The 23,231-nt window shown below is 27.4% G+C and overlaps 1 protein-coding gene across 3 annotated transcripts in view; it reads right to left on the minus strand.

The window, feature by feature from the left end:
- Positions 1–21,283, minus strand: part of LOC129974899 (alpha-actinin) — a 75,152-nt gene extending 53,869 nt beyond the window's left edge. For 2 of the 3 annotated variants that reach the window (XM_056087676.1, XM_056087675.1), the window contains exons 1-2: positions 21,174–21,283; positions 16,785–16,890 (exon numbers count right to left, since the gene is read on the minus strand). In XM_056087676.1, coding sequence (XP_055943651.1) covers positions 16,785–16,877 — 93 coding nt within the window. In that variant the 5' untranslated portion in view covers positions 16,878–16,890; positions 21,174–21,283. Of the gene's footprint in view, positions 1–16,784; positions 16,891–20,930; positions 21,139–21,173 lie in introns of those variants that run through there. The other variant, XM_056087677.1, reaches the window with a different exon arrangement.
- Between the last annotated feature and the right edge of the window lie 1,948 nt (positions 21,284–23,231).

The raw sequence follows: 23,231 nt of genomic DNA on the forward strand, positions 1-23,231 counted from the left end.
TACAGAATACAACAGATACAGAATAATACAGAAATTAAATAATCACAACTCATTTCAATTTATAATCATTTTACAAAAGAAAGAATAGCTTAGATTTTAGGAAAAATTAAAAATTGTTATTGTTTAAGTTCTAATTCAATTTCTATCCAAAAGTAAAAAAATATTATAAAACTGCTTTATAAATTGATAAACTATTTTGATAAAAATAAAAGTTCAATAATAATATATTTACTAAATTATTAATAGTAAGAATTTTTTTAAATTGCGTATTCTATTTTAACAATATTTCGCAATCAATTTTAAAAATTACTTAAATCTAGCATTTTTTAAAATTTCAAATCATGGGCAGGTATTCTAGAAGGAACGCGTAGAAAAATAATGATATCACCTAATTTTTCATAAGATCTGACCGAATAAGGGCATAAAATTTCCCATTCAAAAAGTTTCAGAAGTTTTATCTTAGACAACAGCTTTTCAAAAAATTTTGTTTTGGGAAGATAACTTATAAGTTTTATTCATTCATTTTAAATTTCTATTATTTCATTCTTTTTTTACTTCTTTCTATTATTACATTCTTTTTTTCTTCTTTCTATTATTACATTCTTTTTACTTCTTCCATTATTGCATTCTTTATGAATGATTCCCAATGTTTTAAAAATATTTATTCCAACAGTACTCTGAATTCTCATTAGATACATTCTTATTCGTTTAAAAAAAATCTAATCGTAATCGGTTAAATAAGTTTATCTGTATTGTTTGAATAACGAAATAACGAATCAAAAACAGCATGTCTGCCAATTTTTGATAAATGCTATATTTTTGTTTTTCATATTATAGAAAATTAACTAATTATTGATAAGATTTTTAAAAAAATGCTTTATTAAAAAATTCCTATAAAATGTCTACTAAGTAAATATTAATTATAAAGATATTAGATTAAGCATATATATTGCTGCTTATATTCCTCGATCGTGCACAATAAACATTAACATAGTTCAATGGAATCTAAACTTCATTAATTTTATAATTGTTAGATTTTTCGATGGCATGCGATGCGATTCATATTTATAGGTCGATTTAATTCATTTTTTCAATAAACAGATATTAAATTTCTTTTATATTAGTATGCTTATTTGAAAAAAATAATTCAAATAGTTTCTAGAGTATCACAAGTATGATACGCAATACTCAATTTCGAAATTCCTTTCGATATTCATCAAGATGTGTTCAAAATGTGACCGAAATCATAAATGCGTTTCGTTTCTCGTAGAGTGATGATATGGCTTCTGCGAACAAGCGAAAATGTCACAAAATTTTTAGCAGGTGTATACATATTGGTACAAAACCAGAAAACAGTAAAAGCAAGTTTTCCTAACACATGAATCAATATAGTTTTTAAAAGATAGTAGTTGCTTCAGTTAAAAAGATCGTAGTAAGTTTATCGTCGCAAACGATCTGAAGAAAATAAGCGTTCTTAATAAGAATTTTTCAACATAAATTATAATTATATTGCTGTCTGCTAAAAAAATATAAAAACAATCCGCAATACTTGAATAAAGTTGGTTTGAACTTTAAACTAACTTTAATTACTATAATTCGCGGTTTTGTACCTTAAAATATAAGCATTCACGTAGAATTTTTATTATTTGTTTAAATATTTTCTTTTATTTCTAAATTTTAAGCATAGCATATTATTTCTATATTTAGCATAAAAATAATATAATTAATGTAGAGAAACATTTGTTTCTGGTTTTTTTAATTAAATAAACATTTGAATATAATAATCGTTTGGCTGAATTTATGCAGAATATTTATTTTTAGAATATCTATTTCTGAAAAAATACTGAAAATTAGTTGCGATTTAAAAGTACTGATATTAATTAACATTGCCAAATTTCAGTATTTTGTGCTCCTAAAAACACGAATTATTGAGGTCTTTAATAAACTGTTCAACTTTGTTTCCTATTTCAACACATTTTTAATTTAACATAATTATTATTTTTTAAAATTTTTAATTTAACATAATTATTATTTTTTTAAATTTTTAATTTAACATAATTATTATTTTTTTAAATTTTTAATTTAACATAATTATTATTTTTTAAAATTTTTAATTTAACATAATTATTATTTTTTAAAATTTTAGGATTACTTTCTATTTTAGTTACTTAGCGAAAATGCGCAACATCTACATTTGTGCACAATATTATTTAAACTGATGCTTGGTGTTTATGTATAAATGAATGTTATGAAACTGATAGGAACCTGACCAGTTTTGATAAAGTATGAATATTATTTCAATATTTTTAATAGAATTTGCATTTTTAAATTGACCTCTCGGCGCCCCAGCTCATTCCCTGTCTAAAGCCAGGGCGGAGGCAAGGTAGTTGCATGGTCGGAAATTACCCATTGAATATTAAACGTCAACGAAATGCCTCTTTAATCGTATAAAGAATTCAATTGTCATATTCATACTAAGGAAAAAAAATTAAATAATCCATGAAAACTATTCAAGTGATGCCACACTCACATGACAAACGCCATTAGATGTTAGTGGACGCAATTACGCATTTTAACATTATGCTGCGACGTCAAGACATTTTCATTACAATGGATTCCAAACTAAACTGGCACTTGACGTGTATCACGTGAATAGGAATTGTTTTCATTACTATTTTCTGTCTTCCTTCAATAAAATTTTAAAAATATTAATGTGCTTAAAAAAAAGAAAAGCATCTCAACGTCTTACGAATTTGCCATTTTCACTGTATAATAAAAATTAGTTTCCAATAAATACTTTCAAAACTAAACAAAACGTTGATGTACCTCACCAAGGTTATGTATTGGCTACTCATCCGTTAAACAAATAAAACAGTCATGTGATGATTCATGTCACGCCGCACGTGACATTGCGAAAGATTTCAACATTCTCCCCATACCTGTGAAAATATTCCACATTCCTTAGTTTTTTTATAAAAAGGTCATCGATTTAGGAAAAGGCAAGACAGAATGAATGCACGTTGCTATTGATAAATAAAGTCTAAACTGTTGTTATATAGACTGCAAAAAATATTTTTAAATATTTAACGTATAATCGTAAATTAAGTTTTAACAAATCTTTATATATTGTCTTGAAAATATAAAAAATAATCGATGAGTCCCATCGTTTTCTTTTATCATGTACTTTTATAAGCGTCGATAATGACAACGGTAACTTTACTAAAAAGTGGCATTCAGAGTATTATCAATACTCTAATGCTCTGCCATCTCTCGATACTCTGAATGCATTCTGGCTTTTTTATTCAAGCCGGTGTCAAACACTTGACAAATTAACAATTCGTTACCATGGCATTCGACATGAATGAATGTACATCTTTTGTTCTAATTAACATTTTGAGGTACATGATTAAAAAAAAAAAAACACTTAGTTGTATATATATATATATATATTTTAATTTAAAGAATTTTCTAAAAATTCACTTCAATTATTTAACATGAATCTCTAAATCACGGGGGAGGGGGATTACATTTCAAAAAATCTTTTGCACATGGTGGTACATATATCCCAACACTTCAAAACTCCAAAATTAGAATAAAACATCTAATAGCATGTTTTTTTCAATTATAAAATAATTTATTTACTAATAATAAAACACATACCGTTATGAACGATAAAAATTCGCTGCATCACATAATGCACCAACTTTAATCACAGCAATACACCCAATTTATCAATGCGTTTTGATTTAGACTAATTTTTTCCACCTATTTATACATCTACCGTTGGTGCATGACATTGTCAACTGAATGAAAAACTTTAAATAAAATACTGGGTCATTCAAAATGAATATAGCGATTAAAAACAGCTATAACTATTTAATGAAAAAGAATTTGTCGATAAGATTAACACATAATGTAGACAGAACTTCAAAATTTTGTATACATACGTCATAGATGTTCTATGTGACTTCCTTTGATCACACGGACAATATCTAGGCGGTAGTCCATTTCACGTCATACATTTTGAAGCATGTCTGCGTCACCGACGCAAGCGCATTATAAGTGCGTACTTTGAGTTCTTTAATTGTTTTGGGCATCGGAAATTGAGAAATTCCGTCTACATTATGTGTTAATCTTATCGATATATATATATATATATATATATATATATATATATATTTCATTAAATAGTTACAGCAGTTTGTAATCGCTATATTCATTTTGAATTATCTTGTATTAAACTGTATAACTAACTTCAACTTTTCGAAGTAGATTAAAATATATACCACCATGCATAAAGAGCTAAGCAAAAGATGGGACAGTTTTTAATCTACCTAGCCCCAGAGAGTCAATAAAATCTAGTATCTTATTTATAACTATTGTTTTGTTGTGGAAGATGTTTCTTCCATACATTAACACATAATGTAGACAGAACTTTATAAAACGCCCTTATGTACGCCCTTGCCTTGCAACAAATATAATTCCGAGGTTTTGTAAATAGAAAGTTCATGGTGCGTCTTCCAATACTGAATGACGTCCTTCCAAGATGAAGTGATCATGAATATGTAATTATGCTAATGGCATAAACTGTGTCGTGTAACTGTAAAAGTGGCCGTCCTCCAAAAAGAAAATTTAGGGGAAAGGCTGAATTCTTGTAACATCTAAACAAAATGGGTTTTAAGGGAAGTGAGAATACTGCATGACATTTGAAGCATTTCGGATGTAAGTTTCGGTGGGCAATTTATGACCGATGTGCTGTAGCGGTTCTTGAACCAGTGTATCACTAATCATTCTTCCAACATCTGTTACCAATTATTTTACCGAGTTGAGTTTGGATCCTCTGTAACAAAGACGTCGGATTCCAACGAGGGATATATATATTGTGAAGAAGGTACTACAACTTCTCGCCTTCCCAATAGGATTTAATTGTACAGTCGGCCACAACAAATCCTGTCGATACTGCTACGTTCAGTGGTGGCGGGGTGGTCGGCTGTACGCAAGAAGAAGGATTTAATTGTATTGTTTTAATTTACATAGCTGCTAGTTATAAATGAATGCTTTAATTGTTTGGTGGTGGCTTCTAATAAGGAGTCAGATTACACATATCACGTGACCAGCCACAGTGCAGTTACTGAATTCAACCCCTTCGTATACAATGAAGTGTCTGAAAAGTACATAGAATTATTGAATTTTTAATTTTAATCTGCAATTAAGTAATTTAAAATTCAAAACTCATTTAGAAATGCTTCCATATCTAAGATGAAATTTATAATATTGTAGAAGTTAAAATAAAATATTTTCAACACGTCATTATGAAATTCAGTAAATTCATAGGCCAAGAGGTTAAAGAATCATCACTTCAGGATATCGCAATTGCTGGAGAAAAATTGGCACTGCAAATACAGCAATTTAATAAATCTGGAAGTGCCATATTGCTCCTAAAATTTTATTACAGAAGTTTAGATAATATTTAAATAGTAAATAAGAAAAAAATAATTAAAACAAGGAAGAAGGCTGTCAATGTGTTTTGCTAATTTCAAAATTGTATTTGTAATAAATGAAAATGGCCATACGACGCATTTTTTTTCTAATATGATGTAAATTTAAGTTTACATATTTTATTTATCTAGTTAGAATATTTAAAATGGAAGTAATGATTCTTTTTATTCTGCCATTTAAAAGTGAATCTAAAAATATATCAATTATTAATTTATCATCAATCAATAATTTATTATTATAAGTTATAAATTTGGCTATAAGTAATGTTATACTTCGCAAGGGAAGGGGAGAGGATTGATGGACACTGCAGATACTGCATATAGTATCGTTTAGAAACAAATCTCTAAGAAATAAAACACTATTGCCTTTTCTCTCTTTTTATATATTATCAATTATATATTAATCGCCAATAGCGACCGACTGCTGATTTGCCAGTCGTATTTCTTACATTTAAATCAGTTAAATATCTTATATAACTTCATGTCCATATTCCGATTTGCCAGACATTAAAGCCGTATGTTACATGAACCTATCAAATGGAGACCAATCCCATGACATCATAACGCTCTCAAAAAAAGCAAATTTCCGATTCAATTTATCGTCTAAATTTCGCGGTATTGCAACTTCACTTTTTTTAATTCGTCTGAAAAACTACATGGATACTAAACAGAATCTTTCTTTAGGTTTCAACAGCAGAAAGTAATCAGATTAAATATTTAAATGAAATAATGAAAACGATTTCAGCGTCAGGACAACAATGTAATTTATTGTTGGAAATTAGGGAAAAAATATTAAAAAATTATCAAAATTGAGGAAAAATTTGACTATAAAATTAGCATTATAATTTATTTTTTTAAAAAATTCGAAACGGTGTAATAATTATTTTGTGGTGAATTATCGCTAAAAACGCCAAACTTCAGCTCAATTAAAATTAATTTTTTTTAAAATCACACCGAGAGGAACACACACATATATATGCCAAATTCGGTAGATAAAATGTAATCTGGCCTGTAGAGTGCTGCCTTACACACTCACAAACATTTTTCTTTATTAGTAGTAGAAATAGAGATTTAACAATTCGGTGCACTGTACCTAACCTTTAAACCCCCCACCCCTCCCATTTGTTAATTTATTAATTAAAAGATGCATGTCAACAACAATCATGCTCTGTTTTGTCAAGACTTACAAATGTGTCCTGCGACCTCAATGGAAGGCATAATGCATCTTACATATCATCCACTATGCTCAAACAACTATACTATTTGGGGCCAATTTTTCACATCCGTTACAAGAATACAGTAGCATTGCCTCACCACAAGAACATTAATTGATTGAATTAGCCTACAGAGCAGTTGGGCTTACCCGGGGAGACTGTATTCATTTCAGAACCGATGAATCATCTCTTTAATACAATTAGTATTAAATAATAATATGGAATACAGGAAACGCCAGATAATATAATTGATAAAAACATTTAGAATACAAAAAAAAAAAAAAATCATTTAATAGAAACGTCAGGAATACAGAATTTATTTTAGTCGCCTCTTTTGAATATTAATATAACATTACCGTAAGTTGATGATACTTTCTCGAAAAAGATCCATCCTAATATATACGATCATGGCTTTTCAATGCTTAGCGTTAAGTCAATGAACTTAAACTCCTCATATGAGCGAGTCTAGAAAGTACAGATAAAAGAATTTCTCAAAATAAAAATATAAAAAAAAATTAAAAAGTTACGGAATTTTTCTCATTGTTAAATGTTTTCAGGTCATTTTTGTACTGCATAATTTTATTTTTTAATGGAAATTATATCAAAGAGATCGGAAAGAACAGAAACAAACAATTCTTAAAATCAAGAAAGAATAGCTTTCATTGAAATAGGAGATAATAGTAGAGGCCTGTTTATTGGATTAAAGCTTGGGCATGATTTTAGCAAACTATCAACTATAGAAGATAGTGCTGCTCCCGACGGAATTAATAATTTACTGTATCGGTTATAGAAAATTCTGTAAAAAAAGAAATAAATGTCAGACGCATATTGATAATAAATGGCACATTTTTTTCATCATCAATTATCAGTGTCTCAGCAAGAGTAAGGGTAATTGTTTAACCCCTTCTCCATATTTGATTTTACACAGTGATAAGATCTTTTGCTTTTCTTAAAATTATGGCACACGAGTTGTCTATAACCTCCTTTCCCATTCAATCTCAACGCCACTGAACGGCATATATGCGCTTATTAAAAAAAATTTCAATCTTTCCAAAATTGAAATTAAAAAAAAAAAAAAGACTGAGTTTTTTTAGTTCAAGTCAACCAACTTGATATAAACTAAGAACTGCTTGACTAAAGCGCATCGTAATTTCATGCTTGTCATTCACGTAAAAAAAAAAAAATAATAATAATAACCCCAAGCATATAAACACGGTATTGACATCCAGACATAACGTAATGGAATATTTTACATCCCTTCCCTCCCTTTCTTCAGCTGGATGAAATACCGGAAGTAACACGAAAGCATCTTAATTACGTGCAGAATTCGAATAAGATCCACCGACGGTCTTCCTTTCCAATAAAAACTTCAGAGCAAGGTTCAGTGGACTGACTCATCAATCGGGTTACCAGCGTGACTTTCCAATCTGGTTGAGTCGAACGTAACTGGATTAGGTTACCAAAGGATGAGGGAATCCTCGTTTTCTTGAAAACAAAACTCCCGAAATGAATTATTATGCACTCGACCGGTTTGAGACATAATTTAAAGACATAAAACCAGATCGCATGTCAGAAAAAAACGGCAAAATTCTGTAGAAAATTTCCTCCAGTTATTTGGAATTCATTGTGCTGATCGCACAAGGTCAAGTAAAAAAACATTAACATTTAACGTGTTTTAACAGGACTAGCAAGTTTTAATGGAATAGCAGGGCTTTTCTGCATGGACTGAGGTGAGTGCGGTAGACACAGTTTTACAGGGCTAACGAGAATAATTAAATACATAGAATTTAATTGTTAAAATTTTAGGAAATCTATATATTTCTTTTAAAATATAATTTCCCCTCAATCAAATTAGATATTTTATTGGCCAGAACTAAAAGTGAATTTGAATTATTTAATATTGCAATAACTCATGTACTTTAGGGTATGCAATTTACAAAGAATTAGTTTTTTTTTTTTTTTTTTTTTTTTATGAGAATATTCGAAATTCTAGTCAGAAAAATCCCTGCATGATAAATTTTAAGTTTGATTCATCAGGTTATACATTATATAAAAGTCTACGCTTGATAATATAGCAGCGATAGTGTACACACACACAAAAAAAAAAAAAAAAAAATGCATTTTATACTATCGCAACGTGCATAACTATAAATCTAGCAATTAAAAAACAAGTAATATTTTTAAAAAAATGTAAGTAAATTCCTACTTAGGTCAACAAAAAAAAAAAATTATTTTAGTTACTTTTTATTAAATAATTACAATTAATATAAATATGTATATATATATATGACAGAATTACAATATTAAGAGCTTGACGACAAACTTGGCGAGCAAATACAAATTACTGGACAAATTTAATTAACTAACATTTGAAAAAAAAACAAAAAAAAACAGTATTAACAACAAGTGTCATTCACTACAAATTTAAAAAAATATATTTGAACTTGAGTGGATGAATAAAAAGTATTTTATTAACGATTGAAAATTTGAACAATATATATATAGAGAGAGAGTGTGTGTGTGTGTGACCTAATAGTAGGAATTGGGGGGGGGGGGGCGCACTATAAAATAAACATTCAATATTTTTCAAAAATCTATTTAAATCATAAAATTGGTACAACTACCAAGGTTGTTTTTTTAAATTTAAAATGATAAAAAACAAGTAAAATAAAAAAAAAATTAAGTCAATTTCTACTTTCGCAAGAATTAAACAGCATTCTTCATTTTCACATGAAAAATACTGAAATTCTTGCATTTTACCGATTGAGCTATTACCTGTTGATTTCTATTTTCATTACAAACTGCTAAAACTCTATTTAAAGTATTAAAAATTAATTAAATTTAATAATTTATATTTGAAAAAACTATATTAACATCAAGTGTCAACCACTAAAGTTTAAAAGAAATGTATTTGAACTTGAGTGGATGAATAAAAAGTATTTTATTAACGACTGAAAATTTGAACGAGATACATAAATATATATAGGGAGAGAGTGAACTAATGATAGCGATAATTGCACCGAAAGTTTGAGAAAAATATTGAAATTTTATGAATTTTTAATTAATTTTGGAAATTTTATAATTTGTAAAAAACCCTTTCTTAAAGAACTCTTATCATTAAAAAAGCAACTAAATGCCAAATCTGACAGCTACTTTCGACGATCTGCCCTACAGAGAGTTTCAAATGATTTTTGAACGTCGAAAGTCAGAGATAATGTCAAGCTTTTAAAACATTGCCATGTTAAAATATTTAACAGATACGTGTTATTAACTTTCTTGTGCCAACTTAAATAGCGAACAATCTGTCCAATGAAAATTAAATAACATTTTTTTTTCAATGTGCATCTACTTCTGATTTACAGACGATGTACAGAAAAGATGTACAGAAAAGCAAAGTTCTTAAATTAAGAAGGAATTAACTTTTCATACGGTCACATTTTACTTATATAAATATTCTATATTTGATGATTAATTTATATTATGCGAAAACTGATATTCAATAAACGAGCGAAATGATTTTTGGTAGAAAAGAACATTTTTAAGTCTGTAAAGGGCTTAAAGTAGCATTAAATAAGTCGGTTTGTGCTTTTTTTAAAAACTTTTTTCCCCTACAATTAGATTTTTAGAAAATACATTTCAAACTATTATATCACTCTAACATGAGACCGTCTATGCTGAACTTTTTTAGTATGTAGTGTGTTATTATAATTTTAAAATTAATCAACTAATCTTTCTTGCATCTCACACAATCATCAAACGCTAACAACTAATTCATTTGTATAGACGCTCACACGAATATCTAAATCGAGCAAATATTTACCATGTGAGATACATCACCCGATTTTTTTAAAGAACTTTTTTGCAAGAGAAATATTTTGTTTGAAAAAATTTTTTTTCCGCGTGCTGAAAAAGAAAGATAAAAAATTTTCACACTCTCATAAAGTTGGAAACAGATTCTCAGCAAGTCAGCATAAAGAAACAATATACAGTCGCGGTCACAATCTGAATACTCATCAGTAAGATTTACCGGTGCATACACAAGAGGGCCTCTAAAAATAAAAAGTGCCACACCATCACCAAACAACTCAAATCCGCGAGACAGATGGCCCTGCCAATCCTGCAAATAGATTGACATGGTTCTAATTCTTTGTTTCTCTCCTCACTCACCGAGCCGCATGTGCGAAATAACCTGCTGGGAACATCAAAATTCCATACCTTCCCATTAATTACTAGCTTTGAGAATACCTCACTACGTTCGAAATTTTGTAAAAAAAAAAAAAAAGATTTTTTTATTATACGATTTTTAAGATTTTATTTTTTAATTAATAAGAACTATGGAATTTAAAAATCTTTAATTAGCATAGTAACAAAAAAATTACTTTGGATATCACTTCTTTATATGCATACTTATCCTTTTAAGCAGCTGCTTCCAAAAAAAAGTTTTCATTTTTATTATCCTATAATGATTTATAAATTAAAAACAAAAGCATTACACAAAAAACTAACAAAAATATTTCATATTTAATTGTTCAGAAAAATGCAATACTCTTATAAATAAGCATTAAAATCCAGTTAGTAAATTTGTTCAGGCTTATAACATAGTTTTGAGAAAACAAAATCCTGTAAATCAATCTAGAAAGTATCCACTTCGTTTATCTCTATGGTGACACCATCTTTGGGTGAAATTTTTAACATTGGTGTAATTTTATACAATTTTAGTCAAATTCTTTTACATACTTTCCGATTTCACAATTTTCTTTATAAAATTCAATATTCTCAATTTTTATATTTGATCAATAGAAGCAAATTATAATAACTTACATAAACGGTTTAGAATTCTGGAAAATTTAAAATATTTCTAGAAGGAGGAGAAAATGCATTAAAGAAAATCGAATCGGAATCAAACAACCATGCATGCCATCGGCAGCTACAGCTAATTTTTGGAAAAGAAAAAAAAAAATCAAAATAATTGGGAGGAAAAATTAAAAATAGGAATTTAAAAAAAATGTAAAAGTATCCCCCTCTTTATGCAAATTTTGATTTGTGATATAAATACCTAAGCTTTTTTAAATCCATTTTTTTTGGGGGGGGGGGACACTTTTATTATTTTATTGCTGAAACAAACTAAAGTTGAAAGGCACATTTACTTAGTTCTACTCAACAAAAAGTAATTATATAAGCGAATCATATTTGTACAGAGGCTAGATTTATTGACACGAAGGCTCTGCCTTTTAACACAATTTCTGCTTTCTAGACTTGTTTTTGCACCAATTTCTGGAAACTCAGCACAGGTAGCAATGTCACGCGAATATGTCGAAGCCGACGAACGAATTACCTAGAATTCGTGTTTTCCGCTGAAAAGAGTAACTCAAGCGACTCTCCTTTTTATTTATTCTTTCCCTGTTTTTCTCTGCATGTTTAGAATTGAGCAATGTCTTCATCGGAAACAAAAATTGGTTGTAAGCAATATTTTATACAAAGCCAAGCCATTTCAATATAGTTATAAAAATATTCACTTTTTAAATACAACAGAATCCTACTTTTATCAAAGGCAACGTGTAATGCTAAACATAGTGGAACATTAATCCTTCGCCTAATCAGAAAAAATGAGGTTAATAATATACATCTGTAACAGAAGATGTGTAATTCAGTCAATTATTATAATTTAAGCTTAAGAAAATGTCTTGTGATAAAAAAAACATTTTTCGAATGTATTTTGTATTTGAAAATTAGACATTAGTAAAAAAGAAACATTGAAATGTTTTTAATATTAATTTGTCGTAATGGCAATCTTCGTAATTTTTTTTAAATATAATTTTTGCCAAGCATGTTAAAGCATTTTTATTTAAATATAAATAGAGTAACACTTTTTCCCCATTGCTGAGTTACAAAATAACAGAATTTTTAACTTTGAAATAAAAACTATGATCAGATTATAAGAAAATAGAGAGGCAGAAAATTTCCAACTTATCTTATAGTGGAAAAAAAAAAAAAAAACTTGATTATAAGCATATTTGCTACAACACAAAACATCCCCCCTCCCTCTTCTGATTGCGAGATGATGACCCTCATTATTCATTCCACTTATTTCAATTCCACCTGCTAATTGGAAGACCCGCTGACCCAATTCTTCCACCCAAAGCAGACAACTAGCATTTTTATTTCGGTCCCTTCGAACACGAACTGCCGCAAGCAGCTGATACAACAATAGTTTCTTTCAGAATACGGAGAAGTTTAAAATTAGTGGCAACGATTCATTCGCACTTGAAAGGTGATCAACTGAACAAGATCTTGTTTTTCAAATTTGCGTTGTTTGTTCGCAGTTTTGTATGCTTTTATACTAGTTTTTCACGAAACTGTACTTGCCCCCCCCCCACCTCCTTTAAAATAAACACTTAAAACCAGAAGATGCTTGCACATTTGGATTTAGAACAAGGGGATATCGGATGACGTTGCTGCAAAGTAATAAGATTTGTAACTACCAGGAAATATAATGTGCACACACACGAAAAAAAAAAAAAAAACTTTTTAGAAAGGTAAATTTAAGATTTTATTCGTTCTGAAATTAAATTTGGGAGAATGATTTTTTTTCTTTTAATCTCTATTAATAATAATGTGTGTATGTATGTATTGGCCTTCTAAAAGACAAACTGTTTAACATAAAGCTACCTAACTTGGCAGATATATATTTTGAAGGACGGGGATAGAGGATGTTTTTCGAATTTTATTAGAATTTCAATTAATTAAAAATTAAAGCTAGAATTCAGAAACTATTAGAGAATTTTCTGAAAATACAGCACAAAAATAATTTATATTATCCTGCAATTCAAAAAAAAAAAAAATTAATGCTGCAATTTTTTGACGTATAGTTGTTTTTCTAAATTTAACTAATTTTTTTAAAATATTGTAAATGTATTTTACTATAACAGCTTTCATTGTTGAGATTAGCCTCAAATTGTTTTCATTGTTGCTACTAATATTTCACTTGCATCTGTCTCATTATTTATAGTCAAAATATGAAGATTGGGTTTATTTATCTATATTAATTGATATGGGTTTATTAAAATTGTTATTTTTTCCCACAGGAGGTTAAATTCAAAAATCAAACAGTGAGGAATATTTTTTTAAGCGCGCCCATGTTTAAATACTACTACTCTTATGAGATATAATTAGATGTATGAAGATAAAGGCAGATAAGTAGAGAAATGCTTATCACAATTAACAGTATGATATAAAGCTTCAAAAATAGTATACATCAAAATATTTAACTGCATTTTTTTTCATTTTCAACCAACTGGTCGCCAAAGGCGGCTAGTATATTATATATACATATATATATTCATCCCTTGAAAATGTTGTTCCTGAAATAAAATTAGCAATGTATGCATTTCTTAAAACGGAAACGATCAGTTGTTTTTGCAGTATAAATCAATCATATTCAAAGTTTCAAAAAAATTTACAAGCAAACGATTTTTAAAATAAATGTGTTACAGTATGATAAAACTTGATTAAAGATTCGCGGCTTAAAAAAATAAATAACAGAAACTACTATTTTTAGAAATGACGCCAAGTTACACTAATTTATTATAAGATCATGTAATATGTTAAAAGATTAAAAATCGGACGGTCCAAGTTCCCACAATCAAAAAACGCTTTAACGTTATCGTTAATTTGGATTAAGAGCAGTTTGTGACTTTTCGGATAAACGATTTCAGAGAATTTTTTACTCCCATTATGAACTTTTTTGTAATGTAATGAACGAACATAACTTCTTTATCTGATTTTAAAATAAATATTCTTAGTTAAAATACTATCTTTTATCTGATGTTAAAATAAATATGCTTAGCTGCTTTCATTCAATAGCTGCTTTAGCTGCATTCAATTCACTACGTTATTTCGAACTACACTAAAATGTTAATGTGTCTCTTTCTTCTCGCTGCATTATATATATATTTCATCAGTTCACCTCAAGAAAAAAAAAATATATTCTCGGAGTTGATCATCAGGAAATCACATTTCCTGGATTCAAGACAAACCGATAAATATCCATTCCACTGCAAGCCCGATGGATCTCTGAAACCATATCACGTAATATCCGTTACGGAAAACGAAGAATATTGCCCCGAATCCACATCAAGAATTTCGGTTCTACCAGAAAATACATTATTTATAAACAGCCGAACGCGATTTCGATCTGGTCTGACGCTGGGAGAGAAACATTAAAAATCATAACACCACATCCCTTTCCAAATGATCACACAGTTCAGCGCACTTGCTCATCATTGTAACCTTGAACATAGCAGGGTGCTCCTTCCTCTTTCCAAGTGAAGATGGGACATGAAAGTGTACGAAATGAAGGTCTATTAAAATTTTGTGGAGCATGACAAATTGGCGAAGGCGAATCTCGAATCGCCGTAGTTCCGTTTTCCGCGAAGAAACTTGTATAAGATGATGCAAACTGAGAACTAAAGAAAACAACGCCGAAACAATGATTTCTTTCATTTTTTTTTTTTTTTCCTTTATAGAAAAATGGGTTAAAAAAAAAAAAAAGAACAGTATAAAATTTTCTAAAATTTAAAAAAAAAAAAAAAAATCTGTGAATCCATAAAGAACTTTGACGTCTTAAAGGTTTGTTTATGTGATAAATGTTTTCAGTTCTTTGAAAAAAAAAAGAATAAAATAAATAACAAATAATGCACTGAATATTTAGTACAAATATTTGCAATTATTTGGTCTATTCAATCCTTGAAATAAAGTGTTCAATAATTACAGATTTTTGGTATTAATACACAGTATTAGTAAAAGTCAATTTTTAATCAGATTGTAACTTTATTTCATTGCAATTAATTAATAAGAATTATTTTGTTTTTCCACTGTAAATTAAATAAATGACTTTTGAAAAATTAATAATAAAAAGAAATAATAGAAAACTGTTTGAAGTTCACTTTTTAGGTATTTTATAATTTTGAATTTTCTCCTGAGAAACTGCATTGCAATAATGTTGCCACTTTCCATAAGGAATCTTATCTGATTTTAAAACAAATAATAACTATCTTTAATAATGAAATAAAAACTATATCAGGACAGTCTCCTACCCTTCCTTATTGTAAAATCCAAATTCTTTATCAAAAAAGTTCTTATTTGCCAGTTAGAAATTTTAGAATCAAATACCTTTTTACTTTTTTTTAAATGTGATAGCGCTTAGCAATATTTTCAAATAATCAAAATGTTTGAAGAGTGTTTTTTCCCCTCTTTAGCTGGTGCAATAAATCACTGAAAATATACTTTAATGATTTATTACAAAACTCTACTTAACATGAAACTAATTTTCTGGTTCTATAGTGATGAGAATTTTATTTGTTTAGGTATATGCTTAAAAACATTTCTTATTTAAACAAAAATCACGTATTTACACAAATTTTCAACTAAAAATGGTAAAAGCAGTACATCTTTTCATATAAATAAGAATAGAATCCCTGCTATTTTTTAAATTTATCTATAATAATAAATTTTATTGATTGCATGTAATTAATAATAAATTTTATTAAAATAATTTTTTTTTTTTACTAAAATTATTCTTTTGGGAAGAAAAATATTCAGAAAACAATCGTCTGCTTAATGGAAATACATCCTCGTTCTTTAACTTAATATATTTCAAATATAATCAAAGTGCGTAGTAATCAGATAATAAATAATTATCAGATTTTGTAATTTATGTAATATATGATCTCTTTCTCATGGATAGTTTTGTTGCAATATAATAAGTAACACATTCAACTTGGTAAGAAAGAAAAAAAAAATCTAAATGTATGACATAATTAAAGTTGTCTCTCGATTTATATCTTCATGACTGCACCTACATAATATTCTTAGCCATAAAATTATCTATGCCTGAAGGCATTACTTAGACACAATTATAGAAAACTGTATAGAAAATTAAAAGCTTCGGTAAGTATATGGTTCTAAAAAAATTAAACTAATTTCTCTTTCATGATGCTTTTTATTAAAAATGTAGAATTCCACAAAAGCTGCTAATATTCTTTGAACACATAAAAATTAAACATCAGCCTACCTTGCGCTGCTGTTTTTCCCAAGCAGGATCAAGTAATCCCTCTCGCTCCCACTCCTCTTCCTGCTCCATGTAACCACCGTCCATCATCATCATTGTGAACCACTCTCTGTAGAAAATCAAGCATTTATTTTCTCCATTTCAATAACATGAATGTAAAAAAAAGGATAAATAATGTTCTAATTTCATACGAGTTTGACAAATCAAATTGTTAAAATATATAAATTTTTTTGAGAGCAGATAGAAAAGAAAATAGGCAAAAAAGACAATAGTATTTCAAGGTTCAAATTGGTTTCAAGTTCTGAGAGAGCCAACTTAACAATCAAGTGAAGGTTAAAGATTTATCATTTTCCACTTCCTGATTTTAAAATTTCAAATCTTTATAAATTTTTTTAAAGACTTTATCAAGAGAAATTTTAATTAAAAATATAGAATAAAAAATAAAATATCATAAAATGCTTTCATCAAAATATACTTTTAAAACATTTTTTTTATTAAACATTTATACTTTAAAAAAGATTTTTTTTAAAGATTAATATATGAAAAACATTTTTTATAAAAATCTTAGATTATCTATAACAATTCAAATATTTTAATAAAATTCTTTAAAAATTTAATTTGAGACAGAATAATTTTTGATATTACTTTATGTATTTTTACAATTAGGTTAGAAAACATATATTAAATATACTATATGTATAAAGAGAAATATATATAATATTCTACTTTAAAAAATGAAACTCAAAATATATAGAAAATTTTCAAGGACAAATCAATTTCTTAGCTAATTTAGCTCTGCATAAAATAGGTCTTTTCAAGCCTATTATCACAAAAATTAAATATTTTGAAAATTTCTAAATATTTTTTCTTTTAATTAAGTAAGCTTTTTACTATGAATTAAATTTCAAAATTCTTTTATATTAAAAATATTTGACAAATATATATTTTTACTGCCCGAAAATATAATTACAGCCGAATAACAAAGGCAATTGTTTTATTTGGTACTATTCTTAGATCGGCAATTTTCATTTAAATTGTATATTATTTTTAATCTCATTTCCCACCCACCCACCCCACACACACTACTTTTACTTCTTTCCATCTTCATTCTTACTACTGGAATGCTTAATACAATAAAAAAAATTAACTATTAAATATCTGATAAGTAATTATTAATCTAAACAATACTCTTTTTATTAATATCAGATAAATAAATGAAAGTCTGTAAACACCTAATAAAAAATAATTGCCCTTCACTCAGTGTTAGAGGGATTTGAAAGTCATACACATTCCTAGCAGACAACATATGGTAGTGCAGTGAATGAAAATAATGCAGTTATTAATAGAAAAGATTTCTGCCTTTTATTTAGCAAACAGCTAGCAGATACTTTCTTTGCAATGCAAAATAAAATTAATTTATTTTATCCCCAGATCAAAATTCTTACTTTTGTTCCAAATAAGGATAGAGAAGTATTTTGCATAAATATCTTATACATTAATATCACGAGTATTTAAATCATTCAACAATTAGATTCTTAATTACAAGACTATAGATATATATTTAGGTTTCTTAGAATATTTAATAATCTCTTAAAATTTCATCTACAATCAAATATCAAGATTTTTTTGTTCTTGCTTATTATTATTACTTTCATTCTTACAAAAAGAAATCTTTAATATTGCTACTCTACATTTCATACATAATGCATTCTAACATGCAATTTAGATATTTTAACCTTGTGAGCAATATAATCAGCTGTTCCCCAATTTCAAAAGTTCTATTGATAAAAGTAAATTTTTATAATTCTAAATATAAAATGTTCTTAAAATTTCATAGTTTTTATTAAGTACAAAAAGATCACCTTATTCATTTTAAAAGCTAATTTATTAAATATTAAAACAGCAAGATAAAAATAATTGGGCACTCAGAGGGTTAAGAGATATCAATTACATATGGCATTTAAAACTTCTTTTCTTAACTAAAAATAATTTATTTTATAACAAGCCACTTTTCAGCTCTTTATTAGAATAAATTTAAATTTAGACATTCATATATAGATCTAAATAATACATTTCATAAAAATAGATTAAAATTTATGTATGTTAGTTACTATTAAAAATGAAAATATCCACCTTTAATTAAAGTTGATACTTAAAACAAAAATAAAAAATAAAATACAGCGACTTTCAGTTATATTAGATGCACAATGAAAAAATATCAAAATTGATTGATTTAAAACATCTAGAGCCTTATAAATGGAAAATAGAACAGACTAATTAAAATAAGAAAGAGCTTAAATACTTCATTTATATATATAAGACAAACAGGATTGTTTTTATAAGGAATCTAAGTAAACACTTTTCACAATAAATATGTGTACATAAATACATACATCATGATAAACTAAGAAATGGTAAAAATAAAATCCTAGTTTATATTTGCATTTAATTATACAATAGATACATGCAATATATAATTATAGAAATTTAATCAATATTAGACCTATTTATACAATATTTATATAAGGAAGCTCTTAGTTCCAGTTACTTTCCCTAAGCTATTTTTTTTAAACATAGCTGTCTAGTTACATCAAAAAATTCTTTTCAGTTTAGTATAGATTTCAAGTTAGAAGAATTTATCACAACTTAGATGCTTATATGAGAACTTGTCTACTTGGAGCATATTTAGTCTACCTACTTATTTATTTAATACTTAAAAAATATATATCTACAAAATTATTGTAGGGAAAAAAATTGATTTATGAAATGATGCAATATACTATGTAATTTTCACTTCTAGGTCAAAAATGAAAAATTTTTACAAACTAAAAAAAATGCATAATATTAAAAATGTAAACGTTTTTAAAAAATTATGAGGGGGGAAAAAAGATTAAAAATAAAAATTATCATGTTTTTATTAACATTTAAAGATGTCCTATAAATAGTTTAAAAAATTTATTTTTAATTTGATTTGGGATTATTGATAATCCAGGTCATTGAAGTTAACATTATATAATGTTTACATATGGCTTATGTATACAGATCTGTGAATAAATACATTTGGTGATCTATCCCAATACATATATCTACTAGTTATTGCTATTACAACATTACTAGTTTTTTTTTTTTTTTTTCCCTTTCTTAGATTTATGAAATGCTGATGAAATTTAGAAATGCTATAATAAACAAAAAATATTTAATTTCAGAAATAAAATATTTTTATATATTATAAGTAATGTTTTATAAATTATGTTAAAATGTTATGTATAATTATGTTAAAAACAAAAACACCAAGCAATAAAATAAGATTCTTTCTACTTTGCTTTCTGGATAAGTAGTAGAAATATATCATATATATGTTTCAAGATTTAAATCCATCTAAATAACTTGCCAGAATTTCATGTCAATGAACTAAAACACACAAAAAAAAGTCAAAAATTCATTTTTGATGGTCTAAGCAAATAACACTGAAAATCATACTAAGTTAGATGCCTGCCAAGAGCTAAACTTAGTACTTTATCATGACCTTCAAGAAGTCAGGAGATTCAAATTTAGAATATATCTTAAATTAGAAAGAGGAATTTAAACTTTTTTTAAATATATGTCTGACTGTTGAAGTCTTATTCATCGTATTAAAATTAGTTCATTCATCAATTCTCTGTACATTCATTAACTTAAATAACTCATTCAGTTAATTCATAAAATTTAATTGCATCCCTGAAAGATTTATTCCATCTTATTCAAATTTCCGATTAGAATAAAAGACTAAAATGAACTCAATTAAATTACACAATGTTTATTTTAAAGCAAAACTGATAATTTAAAATACAATGGACAACAATATCATCCAGATAACAATAGACATCAGGAAACGAACAAGAATTTCAAACTTAGTGGAGACTATATAATAATCTTCATAAAAATTCACTTAAAAAAAGTTTTCCAGACGTTAAAATATTGTATGCTGAGAAATCCAAATAAAGAAGTATCAGCCGGCAAACACTGACTGTGAAATTCAATCAGGGCAAAAAGGCACTAATGTAAACATAAGGTTTTTTTTAAAAAAAGCTACTTGAAAATCTTCATCGTGGAGAACCATTTCCCAAGTTTTTCGTCAATTTTTCAAAAAGTCACACAATTTCTACTTACCAGAACAAAACTATGGGTAATCCAAAATGATATTTAAAACTTAAATAATAATCCACACTTATTTACGACGTGCACACCTGTCAAATTTCGAATAACACATATAACATAACAAAATGGAACATTAAATTGATGCCTTAAAATAAATATAGGATTATTTCACAAATAAATTATCGATATCGCAGAAGCAATTATGCAAGAACAGCTTGATCATAAATGTGTAAGCAAATAATTCATAAACACTACCTCTAGCCAATTTCACGTTCGCAGGCCCACGAAGGAAAAGACCGACACCACTCCACAAGAAATACAAGCCTCACCCACATAACTCTTGAATCGACCAACCAAAACAGAGAGTCTTGCATGACGTCACAAGTGCGCGAAAAGGACTTTTTGGTGAGCTGCCGCCATCTTGTAGAGAAATTCGAAACGAGCTTTTATTTCGGTTACGGCGTAGGGAATTTGAAGAGTGTTAGAGTAATTGACCTGACTTATCCACAGGAGAATGACAAGAATATATGAGCTGGGAACTTTTGTTTTTCTAAAGGAGGGAAATTTTGATTAGAAGTTGAATGTGAATATTTCAGAATGAACTTCCGAAAATAGCTAACATTTTTTTTTTCTTATTTACAATATTTTCGAAATTTTTCTTAATTAAATAACACAAATCCATTGTTTCATCACTAAAATTCTAATACATTATTAACAATGTTGTTGCAAATACCCCTATTCTAAGCCAATTGAAAAAATAATATTATTTTACTTTTATAATGCATGGTTTTTTTTTTTTTTTTTTGTCAATGATTTTTCTTAATGTATAAACTTTTTATATACCATATTATTTTCCAAAATCATTATTTCCCGAATCTCGTAAATCAGTTCTTAAACGGGTAACATTTCAAATTAAGGTAGTCTTTACATAAATGGTGGGATTTTGAATTTCATCCGACTATATTAACTGCATAATGGGCATTCTGTCGTAAATTTTTTCTTTCATTTTTATTCCACTAAATTATTAGTTTCTTTTATTCATAAAATTTAATTTACAAAATGTTTGTTGCTTTTTATTTATTAATTATCGATAACCTATATAAAAAATTTTTATATAGGTCAAATTATTGTTTTTTCGGCACGAAACTTTCATGTCCCATAAACAAATCCATAAGAACAACAATAAAATTCTATTGTATATATTATATATATATATATATATATATATATATATATATATATATATATATATATATATATATTATTATATTATATTCTATTATATATATATATATGAACTAAATTGTGAAAAATCCCCTCAGAAACTTTACTACGAAATAAAGTTCCCTGCAGAAAAAAAAAAAAAAAAAAAAAAAAAGAACCGCTATAAGCGAAAACGCTAGTTGTAGCTATTTAGAGCTATATTTAGATGCCACTCCGAGGAAAAGCCATAAATTTTAAACTCCTCTTTGGACAATAAAATTCTCCTGAAACTACTTTTATTAAAGAGAAAAGAACATATTTTCACTTCTTCGGTACTTATACTTTTATTAATTATCGGCACATTAGAAATGAAACCTTTTATTTGTTATTTTTTTAAAGCTATGAAATCGTTATAGATACTAAAACTGTTGTACTAATTCAGTTTATTAAGTTCTGAAAACAAATGAATCTACATTTTGCTGGTTATAAGCGACTACTCTGTTTCGTTATGTTGTAAAAAAAAAAAAAAAAAAAAAAAAAAAATAGAAATTATTCATTGTTCTAAATTTTCTGAAAAACATGATTGAGCTTCTAATTGGGACAACTGAATCAGAGCACATACTGGGAGTTCGTAAAATAATAGTTAGAGTATACGACTTTTTGAAGTTGTAACGAAATTCAAAATGTAGTTATGGTAAATTCTCGATAATTCGACACTGTATCAATAGGACCTTCTTATAATCGATCGTTTTCATAAGGGTTAGTGATTGGTACTAAAAGCAGTCGTGGATTTCCAAGTAGGTAGACAAAACAAATGTCTAGGTCTTCCAGATTGAAAAGGGGTCGCAAGTAGGTCGTTCAAAAAAATTTTTTTTTCTTAATTCCCTAATAAATAAATTTTTAAAACAATTTTATGAATGATAATACATTAAAATAACATTAATATTTTTATAAAATATAATTGGCCAGATTCCTATATGGTTTTTTTTTTTTTTTTTTTTTTTTTGCATTCTTATAATTATTAGAATACTTATAAATCCGAATATCTGCTTCAACAATATTGTTAATTATATGTCTTTAACATCAGATTATATTCCGAAAAATTTGGAT

Source organism: Argiope bruennichi, chromosome 7, assembly GCF_947563725.1.
Source record: "Argiope bruennichi chromosome 7, qqArgBrue1.1, whole genome shotgun sequence".
Taxonomy (NCBI): Eukaryota; Metazoa; Arthropoda; class Arachnida; order Araneae; family Araneidae; genus Argiope; species Argiope bruennichi.